At 36.6% G+C, this 17,697-nt stretch overlaps 1 protein-coding gene across 1 annotated transcript; it reads right to left on the minus strand.

Moving 5' to 3' along the window:
* Positions 1–1,170: 1,170 nt before the first annotated feature.
* On the minus strand, positions 1,171–7,774 carry LOC107461833 (uncharacterized). The gene is made up of 6 exons (XM_016080386.3): positions 7,240–7,774; positions 5,603–5,689; positions 4,739–4,906; positions 4,519–4,605; positions 4,344–4,415; positions 1,171–3,515 (listed from the first exon to the last, which is right to left on the minus strand). Exons 1-6 carry the CDS (start codon positions 7,441–7,443, stop codon positions 1,572–1,574), a joined length of 2,562 nt encoding a protein of 853 aa, XP_015935872.1. The 5' UTR covers positions 7,444–7,774; the 3' UTR covers positions 1,171–1,571.
* Between the last annotated feature and the right edge of the window lie 9,923 nt (positions 7,775–17,697).

Raw genomic sequence — 17,697 nt, forward strand, 5'->3', positions numbered from 1 at the left:
TATCACTTAATGGGTACAAAAGTTATCCTTTATCACAGGAAATAGTAGGCCACGTTGGAAAGCAACATCTTAGCCCCACCCTAATTGGAATTTTCTCTCCTAGCGTAACTCTAAAGTCTCGTAATAATGAAGAGGGATTCTAACACTTAATTTCGGACAAATCCAAACCATTTTTTATCTAATAATAGTTAATTCCTAATGATAGATTATTAATTACTAGAGCACAAAAGTTAGTAGTACATTTTGTTGATCATGTTATTATGAATATCAAAGTTAAAATAGCGATGGCGATAGCGATAGTGAGGGGGGTATCAAGTGCTCAACGTAACAGCATGAATTTTGTCCACTCATAGGCATACGAATTGTCTGATTGTCTCAAATAAACACTAACTTGCATTGGAGATGGATTAAAAAGTCAACAGACATAAGCAGATCTTGTGCAAAAATGGTTGATTCGTGTTCTCTACATTATGTTGTTTTGGGTTTGTTGTTTCCTCTGGCTCATAGTTAGAGGAAGGTTTGGAACTTCACCTTAGATATGGAGCAGCTTTGATTCCTGTGACCCCATTGTATAGTGGGAAACCCGTGAACTTATGAGGAAAAAAAGGAAAAAAGGATGGAGGCCTATAAAGCATTGATATTGATTGATCGTGATTCCTGAAGCTCATCACTGCAACCCTTGCCGGCCCCGCCCCAAGACACATACCCAATCCCTACGTCAAACTAATTTCGTCTCCACTCATTCTTTTGTAATGTCAAACAAATTAATTCCTTTTAATTATAAAAGCCAAGTTTATCTCGAGGTTAGTTTAGTTGGTTAGATTCAGTTTCAGACTTTTACTTTTCTGTTATGTTTAACCGTTGCAGCGGTGATTATTCTCTCCCTCTCCAAGTTTATATACTCAGAATGAGTGATGAAAGCTTATATGGAAGTTATAAACTTTATAGGTTGATAATATAATGGGATATGTAAAGTAAGAATCACGTTTATCGTTTGCTTCGTGATGTGCTCAATCACAAGAGCGACGAATCTATCACCATTAGATTTATTTTCTGACAGAAGAAGCAAGCGGGGCCTCTCTGATGGTTTTCTTTAGGGAAAAAAATGAAAATTTGCGTCACGTACCGTACACAAGGTTCAATAAATAGTGAGAATAAGAAGAAACGAAGTTGATAGAATCCATAGTGAGAGTTAGAATTAGAAAGATCAGCCCCTCGAATTAAAAATGGAATTTCGAAATAATTATCACCTTTTCAGTTTTTCTCAACATAAGTACATGACCCCTATTCTTGAATATCAACTAAATTAGCCTCTAAAAACACAACCCGAATCAGATCTACACCTCAAGTTTTAAAGGTGGGAAACTGGCACTAATCAAAACACAGCCACCACCCTACAACTGAACCCTAAATTTGAAAATTTTAAGGAAAAGGAACTCAAAAAGAGGGAAGAAAAAATTATTCTGAGTTGAACTTTATATATTTTACAAATGCTATGGAAGGATTAACCTACCTGCTACCTAACGTTGACAAATGGGCAAGGCACAATGATAAACCCAAGCATACAACACTCAAGAAGATTTATTCAATTTTATTCCACTAGGAAGGAACCTAATGCGGCTACATCGTTTTAATCTGGCTAGGGCTTCCTGTGGCTTACCAAGCAAGAGATCCACATAAACTGCAGTGAGTGTGGCTTCTGGGGAGTTTGGGAGTATGGATAACGCCTGCGTAACCAACAAACTGGCTTTCTCAAATTCACCCTGCATTGCAGCCATTGCTGCAAAGTTTGCATAAATGGATGCCCGCGCTTCCTCTGGCTTGAGGAAAACAATACTTTGTGTCTGCTCAGAAGACAAATTCTTCGCTGCCGTGGACCCTCCATTTAAATCTTCAATTTCAACCGTCCTCTCCACTCGCCATTTCTCAGAGTCCTCTTGACTGAAAGGTAATTCAACATTGTTTCCCCCAGACAAATAAAATGACAAGTGTTCGGCAGCTTCCTTTGGTCTATTCAGCAAACAGAGAGCCTCAGCTGCATAAACATGCCCAAGAAAGACATAAATTCTGGAACATTCTGGTAGTTCTAGGAGAGATTTTGCAACTGCCAGTGCCTTCACTGGGTTGTCCAATTCCAGCTCCACATACGCCAGATTAGCAAGAACAGCTTGCTTAACCAGTTGATGTTCTCTTCTACAAACTTCTTCATAATAGGAAAGGGAGTTCTGCACAAGTTCCTGACCAGCTCCTCCCTTTTGTTCTTTTGTGTCCCCATTTGAATTAACCTGACCTAAACCTACTGCTACTGAAAACGCCTTTCCATCGATGCCATGTAAATTCTTAAGATTTGAATTCTTTGAAGACAACACTTCACTTGTATCAGTTTCCTCCACAGAAGAATTCGATGGCAAATCAGACTTCACGAAATTTGTAATACTGGAGTCCAGTAAGTACAGAGCATTCAAGAGGCACTGCCGAGCAAGAGTCATTGATAACTTCAGCCGTCCATCATCACTAGGACAATCGTCCCTTTCAGATGAACCCATATCTCCGCCAACTGGAAAGTGGTCTCCCAAAATAAGTTGCCTCCATTTTCCCGTCCCTACAACACAAACTCCAACTTCCAACTTCTCTGAAGAAACCCGACTTGATCCAATTAGGCCTTTTTCTAAAGCCATCAGACAGCATTCTGAGATCCGGAGCCACAAGAGAGGCTGTTTGTAAAACACCAAACTTGCCTTTTGGAAACAGCGAGCAGCAAGTAGTGGCTTCCCGCTGACCAAGTACTGCACACCGCAATTGTAAATGATAAGAAGAGAATTATCCTGGGAAAAAGTGGCTAGCTTTGAGGGTTGGTCCTTCCGCAGGGATGAACAATTATTTAATGCCTTTGAAAAGAATAATGAGGACGTCTGATATTTGCCAAGCTGATGATATATGCACCCAATATTGTTGTTGAAAATGCTAGAAAATGCTGGGTCTGTCCGATTACTTGATGCCATCAATAGCTTTATTGCTTTGCGGTGGTTACCACGAGCATATTCAAGTTGAGATTTCAAAAGAAGAGCCATGGATGAATCTCTTCCACGTGCAATGTTCATTGCTAGCTTGACTTCACGTTTTGCTAGCTTCAAGTTCCTAGTCAGCAGCAGAAACCGAACCTTGTAAAGTTGCAACTTGAGCTTTAAATCAATAGTAGAAAACCTATCAGCCAAAGCCCTTGAAAGATCATTTGAAGTTGGACCCATCGGCCTTGATAAATTTGGTCCACCCATATCCAACATCATGGCTTCGTAATCAAGTGTATCTTCAGATAGAGCTCTGGATAGATGATTTTCAGAGACATTAGCACCTGACCCCAAATCTGAACTGGATGCTTCAGCAGCAGGTGCATTAATGGCAACAGGTGTAGACTTTGTCATTGTATTTGCAGATTGCTGCTGTGCAGAGTTCCCATTGTCACCTTGACTCATGGTGCTAACACCAAATGCCTTTTCCAGATAAGTCAACACGTCCTAAGCAAATGAAGCCCAGTTCAGAACAGCGCACATGTACAAATATAGAAGCTTAAACGGGAGGGATGGGGAGAAAACACACATTCAACTAACAAACTAGGATAACGAGTGGCTGATACTAGGAGAGTCCATGGATATGCCCAACAAGAGTTTTACAGCATAATTTATCAGATAAAATAACATAAATCAGGCGAGTTCTATCTATATATCTTAACCATTCACTTCAACCACATTAACAAGTATATCAGACTACAGTTTAAATTTCCGCACCTGCCCAACCTCTCACAAATTGGAAGGGTTTATGGGTGGAAGCTAGGATAAGATAATCCAAATCCTAACAAATAAGTATATCATATAATCATTATAGTATTGGAAACCTGCAGTCAGTAAGTGCATTTCTCTATCTGACAGTTAAAAAGTACACTCAAAGAAGATAAGATTCAGCCATTCCCAACAAAGAACACCTCTACAAATAAAAGTAACTAAATAGACTAAGCTGGCAAATCATCATCCAAGAAACTCAGCTGCCATGACCAACATTAGCTTGGAAAGAACAATGACTTATCACAGTGGAAAAGAGCTCATTGTTCAACTAATCAAAGAAAAAGTCAGATTAAAAACTAATTGCAAATTATGTAAAAAGAAACCATATTTATGTATTCATCAAAGAAATAACTGGCCACACACTACTTAAAAAGGGGGAGGGGGGATACATCATGCATAAATGAAAATTCAAAACCCATCATTGAGTCAACATCAATGCATTAAGTAACAAAACTTCCAAAAATCAAAAGGTAAACCAGCTAGTGAAATTATCACAGAACTTACAGCTGATTTTGATGCATCATGGCAAGCAAGGCTAGCATCAAGCAGCAGAAGGCAAATATGTAGAGCTGTTGTCTGCTTAAGGCAAGAGAACAAGAAACAGAGTAAAACAAAGGAACACATCAATCTACCTTCTGAAAACCAAGTAACATTAAATAATACGTGATATATGATGTACCTCATCTATGGGTTCAATATTTTGAAAGAGGGGTTCCAAAACTGATAATGTCTTTGCATAGTCATGGAGATGGAACCAGATCATGGCCTAGAGAGATTTAAGGAACAAAATCACATCAAACATCAACAAAGATATTAAATCATAAGTATATGTCCGTCAACAAAACAAGTGTCAACTGAGAGAAATAAATCAAAATGACACAAGGAGCAAAAGAGCATACAATATTTAGCATTGCCACAGAAGAGTCAAATTCATCTGCATACATCGTATTGGTGCTACTTGCACCTGAAAACTGATGTGATCTGGATCCCAAAACAACTTTATTTCCAACATTGTTAACTGATTCCCCTTGTTCACCAGAAGCCAGGGCAAGCTCGTCACTTTTTCTCTGAATCAAGCCCAACAGAGAAAAGGAAAAAATAGGTATAAGAACAGAAATCATAAATAAATACATACCAAAGCTTCAAGCTGCAACTCAAATTATCATAAACAGCATGTCTAAATGAGAAAAACCTATTCAACCATTCTCCACCATCTTTTCATAACTTTCAACCTTATCACACAGGTCACACACTTCATATATAATTTTCTCCTTTGTAAATATCATGAATAAGTAAGTAAAAGCACCAAGAGAAGGAAACCAAGTTGCGGGGTGGAAGTGGGAATCAACATATGCATTATATTATACTATGTCCTACTGGTATCGAAATCATATTGACATTCTGATTCCAATCAAAGAATCCAAATTCACAGATCAAAAATCATGAGAACCTTTCAAGAAAATTTGGTCTCCTGACATTTTAAGCATTCGTTCAGTAACTGAAGCCAAGAGCCTATTTAGCAATTAGTGTTTACAAAAGTCAATTAACGACCTAAGTCTATCTGCATTTTAATCCTGCCATTGGTTCTCTATCTGTGTCAATGGCATTCAATTTCCAATTTTCTAATAATGAAGGCAAGAAATGGTTTCCCTCGAATATAAAGCACAAAAAAAAATAAAAATAAAAGATGCAAAACTTCCATTTTGCAGAAATTTAAGAGAGAGAGAGAGAGAGAGAGAGAGATGAATTTTAGATTAGCATACCTTGATGCCATTAAGTACTTCAAGCAACTTTTTGGGGTCTGAACATCCATCACGGAAGAATTCCGTGATTGCGATATTATGAAGTACCTGAAATATTAGGATTCAAAATCTTGAAGATTAGGATTTGTACTAAAATTGTCTTACACAACAATACCCAACAACCAACATAAAGACGCAAAGATTGGTGGGTGGACACAAAGCTTGCAAGGATTTGCCCACTTGACATATCAGGTTTGAACATGGATGATGACAGATTTTATCATAATGCAAACATTACCATAAAATCAAGCACTTTAATTTGTAAACTTGTATGGGAGGCTTGATATGCACTATGCGGAGAGCACCATTAAATTCATGCTTTCTAGAAAACTACAAAAGAAAGAAGAAAAATAAAGATGATTTTATTTCTACCACAAAGGCACTTCTGCAGAATAACTTACTCCAGTGTTATTATTCATGTAAATTAATCATAGTTCATACATTATACCCAATCCATTAGGTGAATGCATAAAAGAATAAGTGATATATATATTCAGAGATAAAACATATCTAGTTTCATGAAACTGCAAAGAACAAAACTGGGATATTGGCGGAAACATGGGATACTGAAGAACACATACTTGTACAGATGATAAGGTTTGCAACCATTTTACAATCTCAACAGTTCAGAAAAATAAAACTCTCAGAGTGATCAAGGCCTTAACCAATGGCTTACACAAGATTCTGTGATTAATGTGTAAGTTTATTTAAGTATCATTGATCAATCTACTCTACAAAATTGACCTAGAGTTGTGCATGCGACAAGTAATCTCTTTTCCACTGTTAAACAAGTCGCACTCTATGCTAGAGCAAAACCGAAACTAAAAAAAAAAAGCAAAAGAATCGGAATGAAAAAGATCATACATGTACAGAAAATGAGCTCATAATTCCTCTTCCAGAAAAATCATTCAATAAAATTCAATGTTCCATATAGGATTCAGAGCACATGTTTCCTACTTTTCTCTGAAAATATAAGAACCTTCACCAGTTGATTCACCCTGTGTTCAATGTTCTTACTTATTAGTGGTTCCTTACATCACATAAGGCAGCATTTTGCCATGCATCCATCCAAAGCAGCTCAATGCAACTTATCCAGTCTACTCAGATACTGGCTACCTCATCTAACCCACAAATACCAGTTCAAACCATCTGCATTCAAATTTACAGCCAAATAAGCTTTCATCCCGAGAGCTTACTGTCTATACTTCACTTAAGGCACCCATGGAATTTCATATAAACCAGTTCAACCAAATCACACTCACATTTCCATCCACATAAGGCAATACTCACTATTATCTACCACTCCCTGAGGGTACCAAAACCGCGATTCACCTCTCCACGGAAACAAAAATCTAAGCAACAAATCAATCAGCTGAAGCATCGCAATTACAATCAAATCCAGAACACAGATAGCAACAAGAACAAGAATCGAGCATCGATAAAAATAAATAAATAAATAAACGCCTAGAAGCACCAAGACTTTGTCACAGAGAATGGTAACACGGAAGTGATAAAATCAAGAACACTTCAGCGGCATCAGCATCGATAATACATAGGAAATGGACAAAAAAAAAGGAAAGAGGAGTGATTCACTATACCTTGGGATCGTCTTGCTTCTTCTGCAAGAGCTGGTTCAAGACGTCGACGCATTCAGCGAACTTGCCAGACTGAAAATGCAAGGCAGCATCCTTGGAGAGGGCGACGGTGACAGTGAAGACGGCATCGTCGGCATCTGTGACGGAGGAGGCGTCACGGTTGGCGGCGGTGGAGGACGGCGAAGTGGACGAATCTCGAGCCTCCATGGTGAGATCGAGGAATCGGAGAGCGAATCGAATGGTGACAGTGAGGGTTTTGGGGGAGGAGAGATAAGAAAAGCCCTAAAATTGAGTGAGGAGAAGTGAATGAATCTGAGTCACATTCAGAAAAAACCGATGTGAGATGCGAAGGCTGAGAGAGAGAAGAGAGAGAAGAGAGAAGGAAAAAAAACCCTCGGTGGTGCTGCTTTCTTAGTTGCTTGGATTGGATGTGGAGACACAGAAGAGGAGGAGAGAGTAAGATGAAATGAAAACCTATTCGCCGAATCGGGGCAGATTCAGATAGAAAGAAAAAGACTCAAGAAAGAGAACGGGGCAAAAAATAATAACATTTTTCCTCCTTTTGCTTCTTTTTTCATCATTATTAATTCTTCTCATCATTTAAACTTTTTCTTTTTACGTGATTTTTATGTAATTTTAAACACATTGAAAGCGTAAATAATTAATTATCATAAGGAAAAGTAATATGGTAGAAACTCAAGTGTAGTCAACTTCACATGAAGTTGATAATTGAGAGTTATTAGATAATTTGATTGGTTTGACTAAAGTTTTATCTAATAGCTCTCAACTACTAACTTCACATAAAGTCAACTACACCTGAGTTTTCACAAAGTAATATCACTACTTTCAATTTTATATTGTAATTTTTTCTTATGTAATTTAAAATTGTTCTCTTTTTTCGTTATTTTATTTTTTATAGTAAGAATATTTATATTACATGTAATTTGAAAATAATATATTATAAATGGACTATATTTTGAATTAGAAGTGATGATATTACTCTCAAATCTCAATCATAAGTTACTTAATTATGTTTTTAAAAAATATTGGGTAATTTGAATATAATATATAATACATAAACAATATTTTCGTAATTAAAAAGTGATAACATTGCTCTCAAATTGTTGAATTATATATTTTGAAAATATTAGAAAAATAAAAATGCTTATAATTAACTCTAACAAAGTTACAAAAAAAAACTACTGATTTTTTTTCCAACTTCTAATTTATGTGAAATTAAATTCTATAAAATCAATTTTTAAATTATGTGAAAAAAATTCAAAAATTTCTTAGAACCAAAATAGAAAATTCTATAAATATAATATATAAGTTATGAAAAAATATAAAATTATATGCAGTCATTTTTATATGAATTTAATAGTTGATAATTGTTATATGTCTTGACATGTTTTATTAAATTATTATTTAATCATTTTTAATTATTAATATTATATAAAAATTTTGTTTGCAAGAAAGTCCGGAGAAATGATTCCTAGTCCCTTATGGGATGGATAAAAACCACCGTAACTCATAACTACAATTGTATGTGAATTTTTATTTATACAAAAATAATAAAAAATTTAAAATATAAAAAAATAAAAGAGAATAAAATGCACATAAAAAAAAGAGAAAATAATAAAAAGGGAAAAGTTATAGATAAAAGAAAAAGAAGAACAAGAGAAAACAAAAATATAGTAAAAAAAAATAAAAGTTTAAGAATAAGAAAAAAAAAGTGCACTAAAAAAAGAAAAAAATGCAAAATAGAATGTCTTATTTTTTGGGTTTTTTTTAATTTCTTTTTGAGATTTGGTTAAAAACAATAACAAAAAGTTTTCAATACAATATGGTGAAGTATAGAATAAATATAAAAATCAAAAGAAATATGAATTTTTGTTATTTTTAATATTACTATCAATAATTCAAATGATGAATTCTACTATTTATAACACATGAATGATTTGTTAATAATTTTAACTATTTTGTATGTTTTGTTCTAAACACCTATTTCATTCTTTTTTCAGCTAAATAATTCAAAAAATAAAATAAAATAAAAAAAACTTATGCAGGAGCATATTTACTATGCTTGTGTTGTTAATTTAAATATTTAAGTTTAACATATATTATTATATTGTATTATATATTAATTTATATTGTCAGATTTTATTAAGGTCATTTATTCTTTATTAGTATAAATAATCATGTAATCTCTTTTTGATTAACAAATTAAATTGGTTGAAGAATATTTATAATAATTTTTGTGCTTTTTTTAAATTCTGGATATATCTTTGGTTTGATTAATCAAGATGAATTTTTTGCTAATTTTATCATACTAGAATTATTAACATGGTCAAATTTAATAAATCAAAATAAATTCGTTTTTTCTGCCCCTCCTTTTTAATAGATTTTGTTGTCCAATTATCAAAATATTACTTTATTGTATTTGACATAGTTAAATGCCTACTAAAATTCAACAATTAAATGCCCATCTATTTAGTTTGTCATTCATGTTAATTCTACCAACTAAACTAAATCAAATAAACATTTCAACTTTTGGTGACACTAAATTCTGCCATACATCTTTAGCATGGCCGTAACTGAATTAAGTCTCAAAGTGGTCTTTGAAGTTGCACTCGAATTTCATAGTAGTCCTTGAACTTAAAAGGGATCTGCAACCAGCCAGAAATCATTTTTTACATGCCTCCAAACAAACGTACATCTTCTCAAATATTGGATCATCATCATGGTTGGACTTAGGCATAACACCAACTGTCACAGTGGAGCCTGGATTGCTCTTCAGCAGTGCCAGCCCATAATCCCTCACCATACTATATTGGACAGCAACATCACCGTACACAACAGATCTAGCATCTCCTAATGCCTTGGTCAGTGAAAATTTGTTTAGATCCAAATCACATTTTGTCTTAAAATATCGTGCAGCCTCAGAGTGTCTCATATTATGATATTTTCTTAGCTTCTTCACCAATTTACAGGCTGGTCACTTCCTATTAGCTAGTCTGTCTTTGGTCTCTCTTATACAGGTGTGGTCATCCATGAACGTCTTGATCTGCCAGCAATTGTTTTTAGTATTATTAGAAGCATACACAAGCCAGTCATAGCTCTCATCCTTACTCACAGCTCTCATCCTCACGTTATCATTCTTCTTAAACCAAATCCTCCTACCCTCCTGTATACAATATTCATGCACAGCCTATTTGAACTCCATTTTTGTAGTGAATGTCATTCCAACCTCAAGTTTAAGCTCTCCAAACCTCCCTCATTCTGTGAACGCAAGGAAGACCTCATCTGAATCAACTTCCTCCAACTCATCCTCAGAGTTTGGAGGAGTCTTCATCTCTTCCGAGTGCCATGAGTCTCCACCATCAGAATCATTATAAGCTTCATCCTGGACATCATGATAAGGATCAATTGATGATCCAAACTTATGAATCGGTCCAAAAATAATTTCACCATCCTCAGAATTTGAGTCTACACAAACAGGCCCATCATCTTCAACCATAACAGTCTTCTTTTGTTTTGTAAGTTTCTTATCTGTCCTAGTTCTCAGTTTCACATTAGTTAGTACTGCTAATCTATCCACAAGCAAGTCTTTTTCAATGGACACCTCATCACCACTAGGTCGATATGATTCATCCTCTGTAGTATCATCACTGTCATGGCTGTTTGAGGATTCATCTGAGCTAGACAAAGCCACAAAGGTTATTTCGGGTTGTTTTCTCTTACCAATTATTCCTGCAATATTTCCAGTAGCAGCGGCTCTTGTTAGTGGCCTCCTTCCATATGTTGCTATTGTTTTTACATTTTTAGAGCCTCTCTTTGGTACAGCCTTCTTGGTTTCTTTCACTTTGTTCCATGGTTTAGGAATTGCAGTGGGTTGGGCCATTTTTTGTGGGATTTTGGGATTAGATTTACTGGGTTGGGCCGTTGTTTTTGGTGGTGGATTAGGCTTAGATCTAAGAGCTGCAGTGTGTTGGTGGGGAATTATTTCTGGTAAGTTTGGGTTACCATCAGAAATTAAAATAGGTGGGATCTTTTGTTTTGTTGTATCAGTAGGCTTTTTTTGTTCAGAAGTTGGAGTACATGGTGTTGTGGTGGGAATTGGTTTGGTTGTGACATTGGTGGTGGGATTTGGGGTGGAAAACATGTTTTGTATCACCATCAGCTCATTGCCTTTAGATGCCACTGGTTCTGCTTCCTCACTATACAGAGGTTCAAAAACTCCATGTTCGTAGTACACATGAATAACCCCCTTGTTCTCCATGAGCTCCTTATCATCTATTATTGCTCTTAAACGAGTTTGCGAAGGCCTATTAGACACCAGCCACCAAGTTTGAGTAACCTTGTCATACCCAATATTCTTGTGATAGTCTCGGACAAAAAATACATACAGTGTGTCTATATCAATGTCCAGCAACTCAAAAATCTCTCCACCGTTGTAAGACATACTTCCACCAGCCTCTGTGATAAATGACCCTCCATGGTGAAATATGATGGTAATCAAAGGATCACTCATCTGCAATTTAAAAAAAAAAGTTTGATTGATCAGAGTCATTGTCCTCAAACACATTAATAAATTGAAAACTCCACAACTAAATGCAGTAAACCCTAACACATAAAGAACAAGTTTCCATATCAACAAAACACAAGAAACCTATTCAGTCTATAATTTTGTTGGCCTAACTACTAAGAAACCTAGTTCTGATCAAACCCTAGCAAAGAGCACAAAACAGAAGCATTCATACCCACACATTACACTCGAAAAAATGGACTGAACTTTTTTGAATATTAAATTAACAGTAGTATCAAAAAAAGAGCTTTACCACATATTTTTTTCATTTTTTGCTTACCTGTTTCAGAGAAACCAGCTTTCACAACTCTCTGTATGATGAAGATGATGAAATCAATGCTTCAAAGCCTGAGTTTTTGACTGAAATCGGTGCGACTAATGTAATCGCACAGACGCCATTGATGAGTGTATCGGAGAAGAAAGACCTCTGTTTGTGTTGTGTTTTGAGAGTGGGGGAGACAACACATTAGTGTAACGTTGAGGGAAGGAGTTTTTCTGCATGAAACGATGTTGTTTCATGTCATTTTGGCGCCACAACCAATACGGCGTCGTTTTTGTTTTGCCCACGTGTCACGAAGGATACCAACTCAGCTTTTCGATAGCGCCAGATGGATAGAATGTGCTGGAAGAACAAGTCTGAGTCCCGGAGTACAACTTCAGGGATGAATATGGGTAACTTTTAAGTTCAGGGACTATTATGAGGTTCGAGTGCAACTTCAGGAATCACTTTGAGGCTTAACTCGATTGTAACTAGATATAACTTTTGAAAAAGTATCTTCAGTTGTACCAATAAGTTAGTAAAAAAAATCAATTTTATCAAATTTTTATTTTTTCGATCATTTATGTGTTACAAACTCGGCTCAAAATGAAAAAAGAGTTCGTAAAGTAACATATAGCTAATTAACCTCCCTTAACATTGCTATTAAAGACAATCGGTGGCCCATATGCCAATCAATTTCACATACACCTACAGCTACAACATTATATTGACATACACATTCAAGGCCTAAGAAGTTCACTTAATATAATTCAAATCAAATAATGCATCAATGTTGCATTATTCTATATTTCTCACGCTTCAATTTTGTCTGTCGCTATTTGTTCTCACTTACTCCTTTTTTTAAAGTACAACCTTATATTCAAGATGAATAATTTAGATAAAAAATTCTATACATTTTGTTTTACTCTTCAAGATCTTTGTTCCTAATTTGTTTCTTCTTTATTCTAGTTAACAATAGTTTTGCTATCAACGATCATTTTCAACTCTTTTTCTACCGCATCAAACTTCTCAAGTAAAAAATATGTTTCTTCTTACATGTCTTTAAGCACCATTTTACTTCTTAAATATTCAGATACAAGGTTTTTCATAAAACATTTCACGTGACTTGTATAATTTGTTACTTATCCTCAAACTGCATGTATCTATCAATTTTAATATTCTTTTTCTTTTTATTCCATTGCACCACCAATCCCTTAATATGTTCTCACGCACTATTCTAATGTATTATTGTTTTATTTCCATTTATCATCATATTTTTACATCTCCATACAACCCATATAATGTTAAAAAAGTAAATTATCCATCATCTTTTTTTTCTTCTATCTATATCCTGAGGCATCCAAGCCAAGTCTTTATCTCCCTGCTACATATCCAACATACATTTTTTTAACACAAAATTCGTCACCGCACATATTTAAAACATATTTACAGTGCAAGAACAAATGATTTATCGTCTCTGGTTCATCACCACACAACACATGTTTTATCACCTTGTTTTATGACACATCTCCTTAAGAAGACGTCCTTTATATTTAAGGCTCATGAAATCGCAAACCACGACAATACTTCCATTATTGGTAGCATCACTCCTTGCCAAATATTATCAAACACATATTTTATTTGATAATTAAATCAACTTGCACTATATATCACAACCATTGGAATTATCATGAATGATGACTAAATAAGCAAATAGCTAGAGTTGCATGATACAAGAATCAAGAAACAACTAGAATACATGAGTCAAGAGCAACATGATTATTAGTCCAAATATATATGCTGAAAAGTTTGAAAAAGTCAAAAGAACTAGAGTTCAAATTGAAGAAGGCATGCAAGTGATATATCCACAAGTTTCCTGTTATTATGTTAGAAAGTGCTTTAGTTACAAGTGTATTATAAAATCACCGCTTATAAACATCTATAAATAGGTGCTATCATAGTTTTTAATGTGTGTTCCTTGAAATAAAAAAAATATGATTATGTGAAGACCTTCTTTCTATTATTTCATATGAGTATTGGTGAGTTTGAGAGATGAAAAATATAATAGTGTTATTTATGTGAGTGAGTGATCTTGGGGCCAACATAGTGTGGGTCTTATACTTATATTTGGTATCAGAGCTGGTTAATCCAGCGTCTGGTATTTGAGAGTTTGTGAGGTGTGGGAGAGTTCTCACATAGTTGTTGATTCATAAAGTCGGTATGGCAAACACTTTTAATATTGTGTGGTCCGGTCCCAAGTTAGATGGGAAACTTGATTATAGTTATTGGGAGACTTTGATGTCTACCCATTTGAAGGTTCAGAACATGTGGAATTTCATTGAACCGGGTTTGCCAGAAGGAGCAGATGCTGCCCAACAGAGGATAGATCAATTGGCGCTATCTCAAATTCATCAAGGAGTAGATTATACGATGTTTGGCAAAATAGCAAATGCCAAAAGTGCAAAAGAAGCATGGAACACGTTAAAGCTGTCATACAAAGGCGTAGATAAAGCTCAGAAAGTAAAGCTACAGTCTTTAAGAAGAGAACATGAAAGGTAAGAGATGTCTAGCTCAGTAACTGTTGAGCAATATTTTACTTGTGTTATAGATCTTGTCAATAAAATGAGAGTTTATGAAGAAGATATGCCCAATAGCAAAGTGGTGGAGAAAATTCTTCACACCATGCCGATGAAGTATGACCATGTGGTGACTACGATACTAGAATCCCACGATATGGATACTGTTCCGAGGGTTACCTGAAACTGTAGGTCGATTTCAGACGAGATCTTCTGTGTTGGTCGGAGCCGACGTGTCCGGCAGGTGTACGGCGGTCGGAACTAATGTGTCCGATTTGTTGGACTTGGAGGTGGTGCTGATCCTGTGTCCTCGGAGGGTGGGGGATACCTGCAAGGGACTCCGATGCTTAAGTTAGCAAGGGTATTAAGCAGGTATTAAGTAGAATCAGAGTATGAGTTATACCTGGGTGCTCCAGTGTATTTATAGTGGTGAAATGTGGCCTCCTGTGGATAAGATAAGTTAGTTATCTTTATCTTTATCTTTATCTTATCTTTAAGTGAGGTCTTCTTTAAGGGAACCGCCTTTATCTCTATGGGCTTGGGCTGCCCTTGAATTTGGGACGTGTTCCTCTATTTGGGCCCTTTGTTTGGGCTTTCCTGTGACTTGTCCGAGCTATTTGAGAAGAGGTCGGGTTTTCCTGACCTGAAGAGGTCGGTTGCTTTGTCTGTAGAACATCCCGGATCGGACAGCTCGATCCAGGGTATGAACAATGCCCCAGCTTGAGCTTTGTCTTCATTTTTCGAGGCCGAGTCTTTTGACTTCGGTCCTTTCTTCAGTGAAGTCGAACTCAAGCATTTTGTCGATTCCTTTCTTTGTAGAGTCTTTTTTGAATGTAGAACGTTTTCCTCTAAAAGCGCGCGCTTTTTGTATTAGCGCTTTTTTTGGGAACGCAAGCGGTTTTAACATCCGCATTTAATTGGCATTAATTGCCCCATTCTCTCTTGGATTTTATTTTGAATCTCTCAATCAAAAAACGGTTTCTCTTCTTCACTTCTTCTCCGTAACTCCTCCCTTTACTCTCTTATTTTCTGTTTCTTGCCCAGAGTTTGTAGTTTCTTCTTTGTGACGTCTGTTCTGCTACTGCGTTTTCGGAAGAGGGCTGATTCCACATTTTCTCCTTCTGTCTTTGCATTCTTCCACTTCGAGGGGGTGGCTTTGTTGCTTCTGCTCTTCAGCTTTCTTCGAGGTTTTCTTCTATTCTCCAAGTTAGTCCCATTTCGTGTTTCCTCGTTTATTTCTGCTTTTGCGATGGAGTTTTCCTTTTGATCTTCCTTTTGGAGAAAGTTTGGATCTTTCTGTTTTTATCGTGCTTGACTTGTTGCATGCTATGGTTTTTTCTTTTTTTCGGTGCGAATCTTTTGTTTGCTTGAATCTTTTTCTTTTGCATGTTGCCGCTGTTTCTGTTTGTGCCTTGGATGATGATTTAGCTTGATTTTGAGAAGTTTGTGCCTTTGCTGTTTTTCCACTGGCCTTTTTGGTGTTCTGATGAATTGTAGCAGTAGTGTTGGTAAACTGTAGGAGCAATGCTTTTCCTGATAAATTGTAGAAGGGTGGATTTTTTGCGTTTTTTGCTTCTTTTGCTTTCTTTTCTGGACTTTATTCTGATGAGTGCCGAGATGTAGATTATAGAAACGATTTTGAGGACCCTTCTTGTTTACTGCCTCCAAGGGATGCTCCAAGACTTCTTCTCTTGAGTTTTGAGGTTTTTCCCCTTTTGGTATATCCTTCCGTCGAGATGTTTTGTCCTATGTCTGAGATATTTTTAAGTAATCCACTCTTCTTTTCTTTTGTAGGATTTAGTTGGCCTCATGTCTTCCCGAAATAACGTTGTAGAGATGCCTTCCCAGGTTCCTGCGGGTATGGCCGATTGGGTGGACTCCATGGTTCTCCTGTGTGTCTCGTTGGCTGATTCTGAGTTTTGTGCTCAGCTTAGGCAGTTTCATAGTGTATGTAGCAATTCTGGTGATGAGAAGAACTATGAACTTGTCCCTCCTTCTTCTGACGAGAGAGTCTGTTTTTCAACTCGGGTTGTTGATGGTCGCCCTTTCTTTTATGTTTATGACTTTTTCTTTGGTCCGCTGGGTATTACCCTTCCTTTTACTCAATTTGAAACCGACCTGTTATGGTCTTATAATATTGCCCCCTCTCAACTTCACCCTAATTCCTGGGGTTTATAAAGATTTTTCAATTGTTGTGCAATGGTTTTGGTATCCCTGCTTCCCAATCTCTCTTTTTCTATCTGTTTGTCTTGACTAAGCCCGGAGTGGTAAAAAAGAAGGGAGCTTGGGTCTCCTTTCACTCTACGCAAGGAAAGAAGGTCTTTTCCATGTTTGACGAGTCATTTCGTGATTTTAAAAACTACTTTTTCAAGGTCCGAGCTGTTGAAGGAGCTCGGACCTTTTTTCTGGACGAAAATGATGAGCCTGCCTTTCCCCTGGAATGGCAAAAAGATGTGAGGGTCTCCAGGTATTCTTGGGACATGTTGGATGAAGCTGAGCGGGCCTTTGTGACTGTTTTGGAAGAGCGCTGGGGTCAGCCTCCCCATCTTGATACAAAGAAATTTCTAACCAATCCTTCTCCTATTCAAACTGAACTGGGTATCTTGTGTTTTCTTTGCTATCTGTTTATGTTTACTTGTAGCTGTATTTCCGACTTGTTCGATTTGTAGCTTGACTTTTGTTTTATTTGCAGAGGCAATGAAGAATAACGAATCCATGAAAGCTTTTAAGAGGGCGCAGAAGGCGACTGCTGCCATGAATATTGCCGCTAAGGCGGCTGGGGAGGGGTCCTCCCAAGTGCGCGAGAAGCCATCAGTGCCGAGTTTCCCATAGTGAAGAAAGCGATTCCGACACCTCGGGTCCGCTTGGTGGATCCTTATCCTGCTTCTGCCGTTCCATCTGCGGCCCCTCCAGGTAAGAAACAAAAGACGGTTGAGCCCTTCGACCTTAATGCCCCTGACTTCAATGCCATCGAGTTCATAGATCAACAAATTGGGCCCTATGGTACCCTTTCGATGGACGATGTGTCCATCCTCCATCAT

The sequence above is a fragment of the Arachis duranensis genome, chromosome 1 (assembly GCF_000817695.3).
Source record: "Arachis duranensis cultivar V14167 chromosome 1, aradu.V14167.gnm2.J7QH, whole genome shotgun sequence".
In the NCBI taxonomy this organism is placed as follows: Eukaryota; Viridiplantae; Streptophyta; class Magnoliopsida; order Fabales; family Fabaceae; genus Arachis; species Arachis duranensis.

Coding starts and splice junctions, on each gene's coding strand:
- LOC107461833 (XM_016080386.3), bottom strand. CDS start 7,443: ATGGAGGCTCGAGATTCGTCCACTTCGCCGTCCTCCACCGCCGCCAAC. Junction 5,690..7,239: donor AGAAGCAAGACGATCCCAAG/GTATAGTGAATC, acceptor CTAATATTTCAG/GTACTTCATAATATCGCAAT. Junction 4,907..5,602: donor AAGTACTTAATGGCATCAAG/GTATGCTAATCT, acceptor GGCTTGATTCAG/AGAAAAAGTGACGAGCTTGC.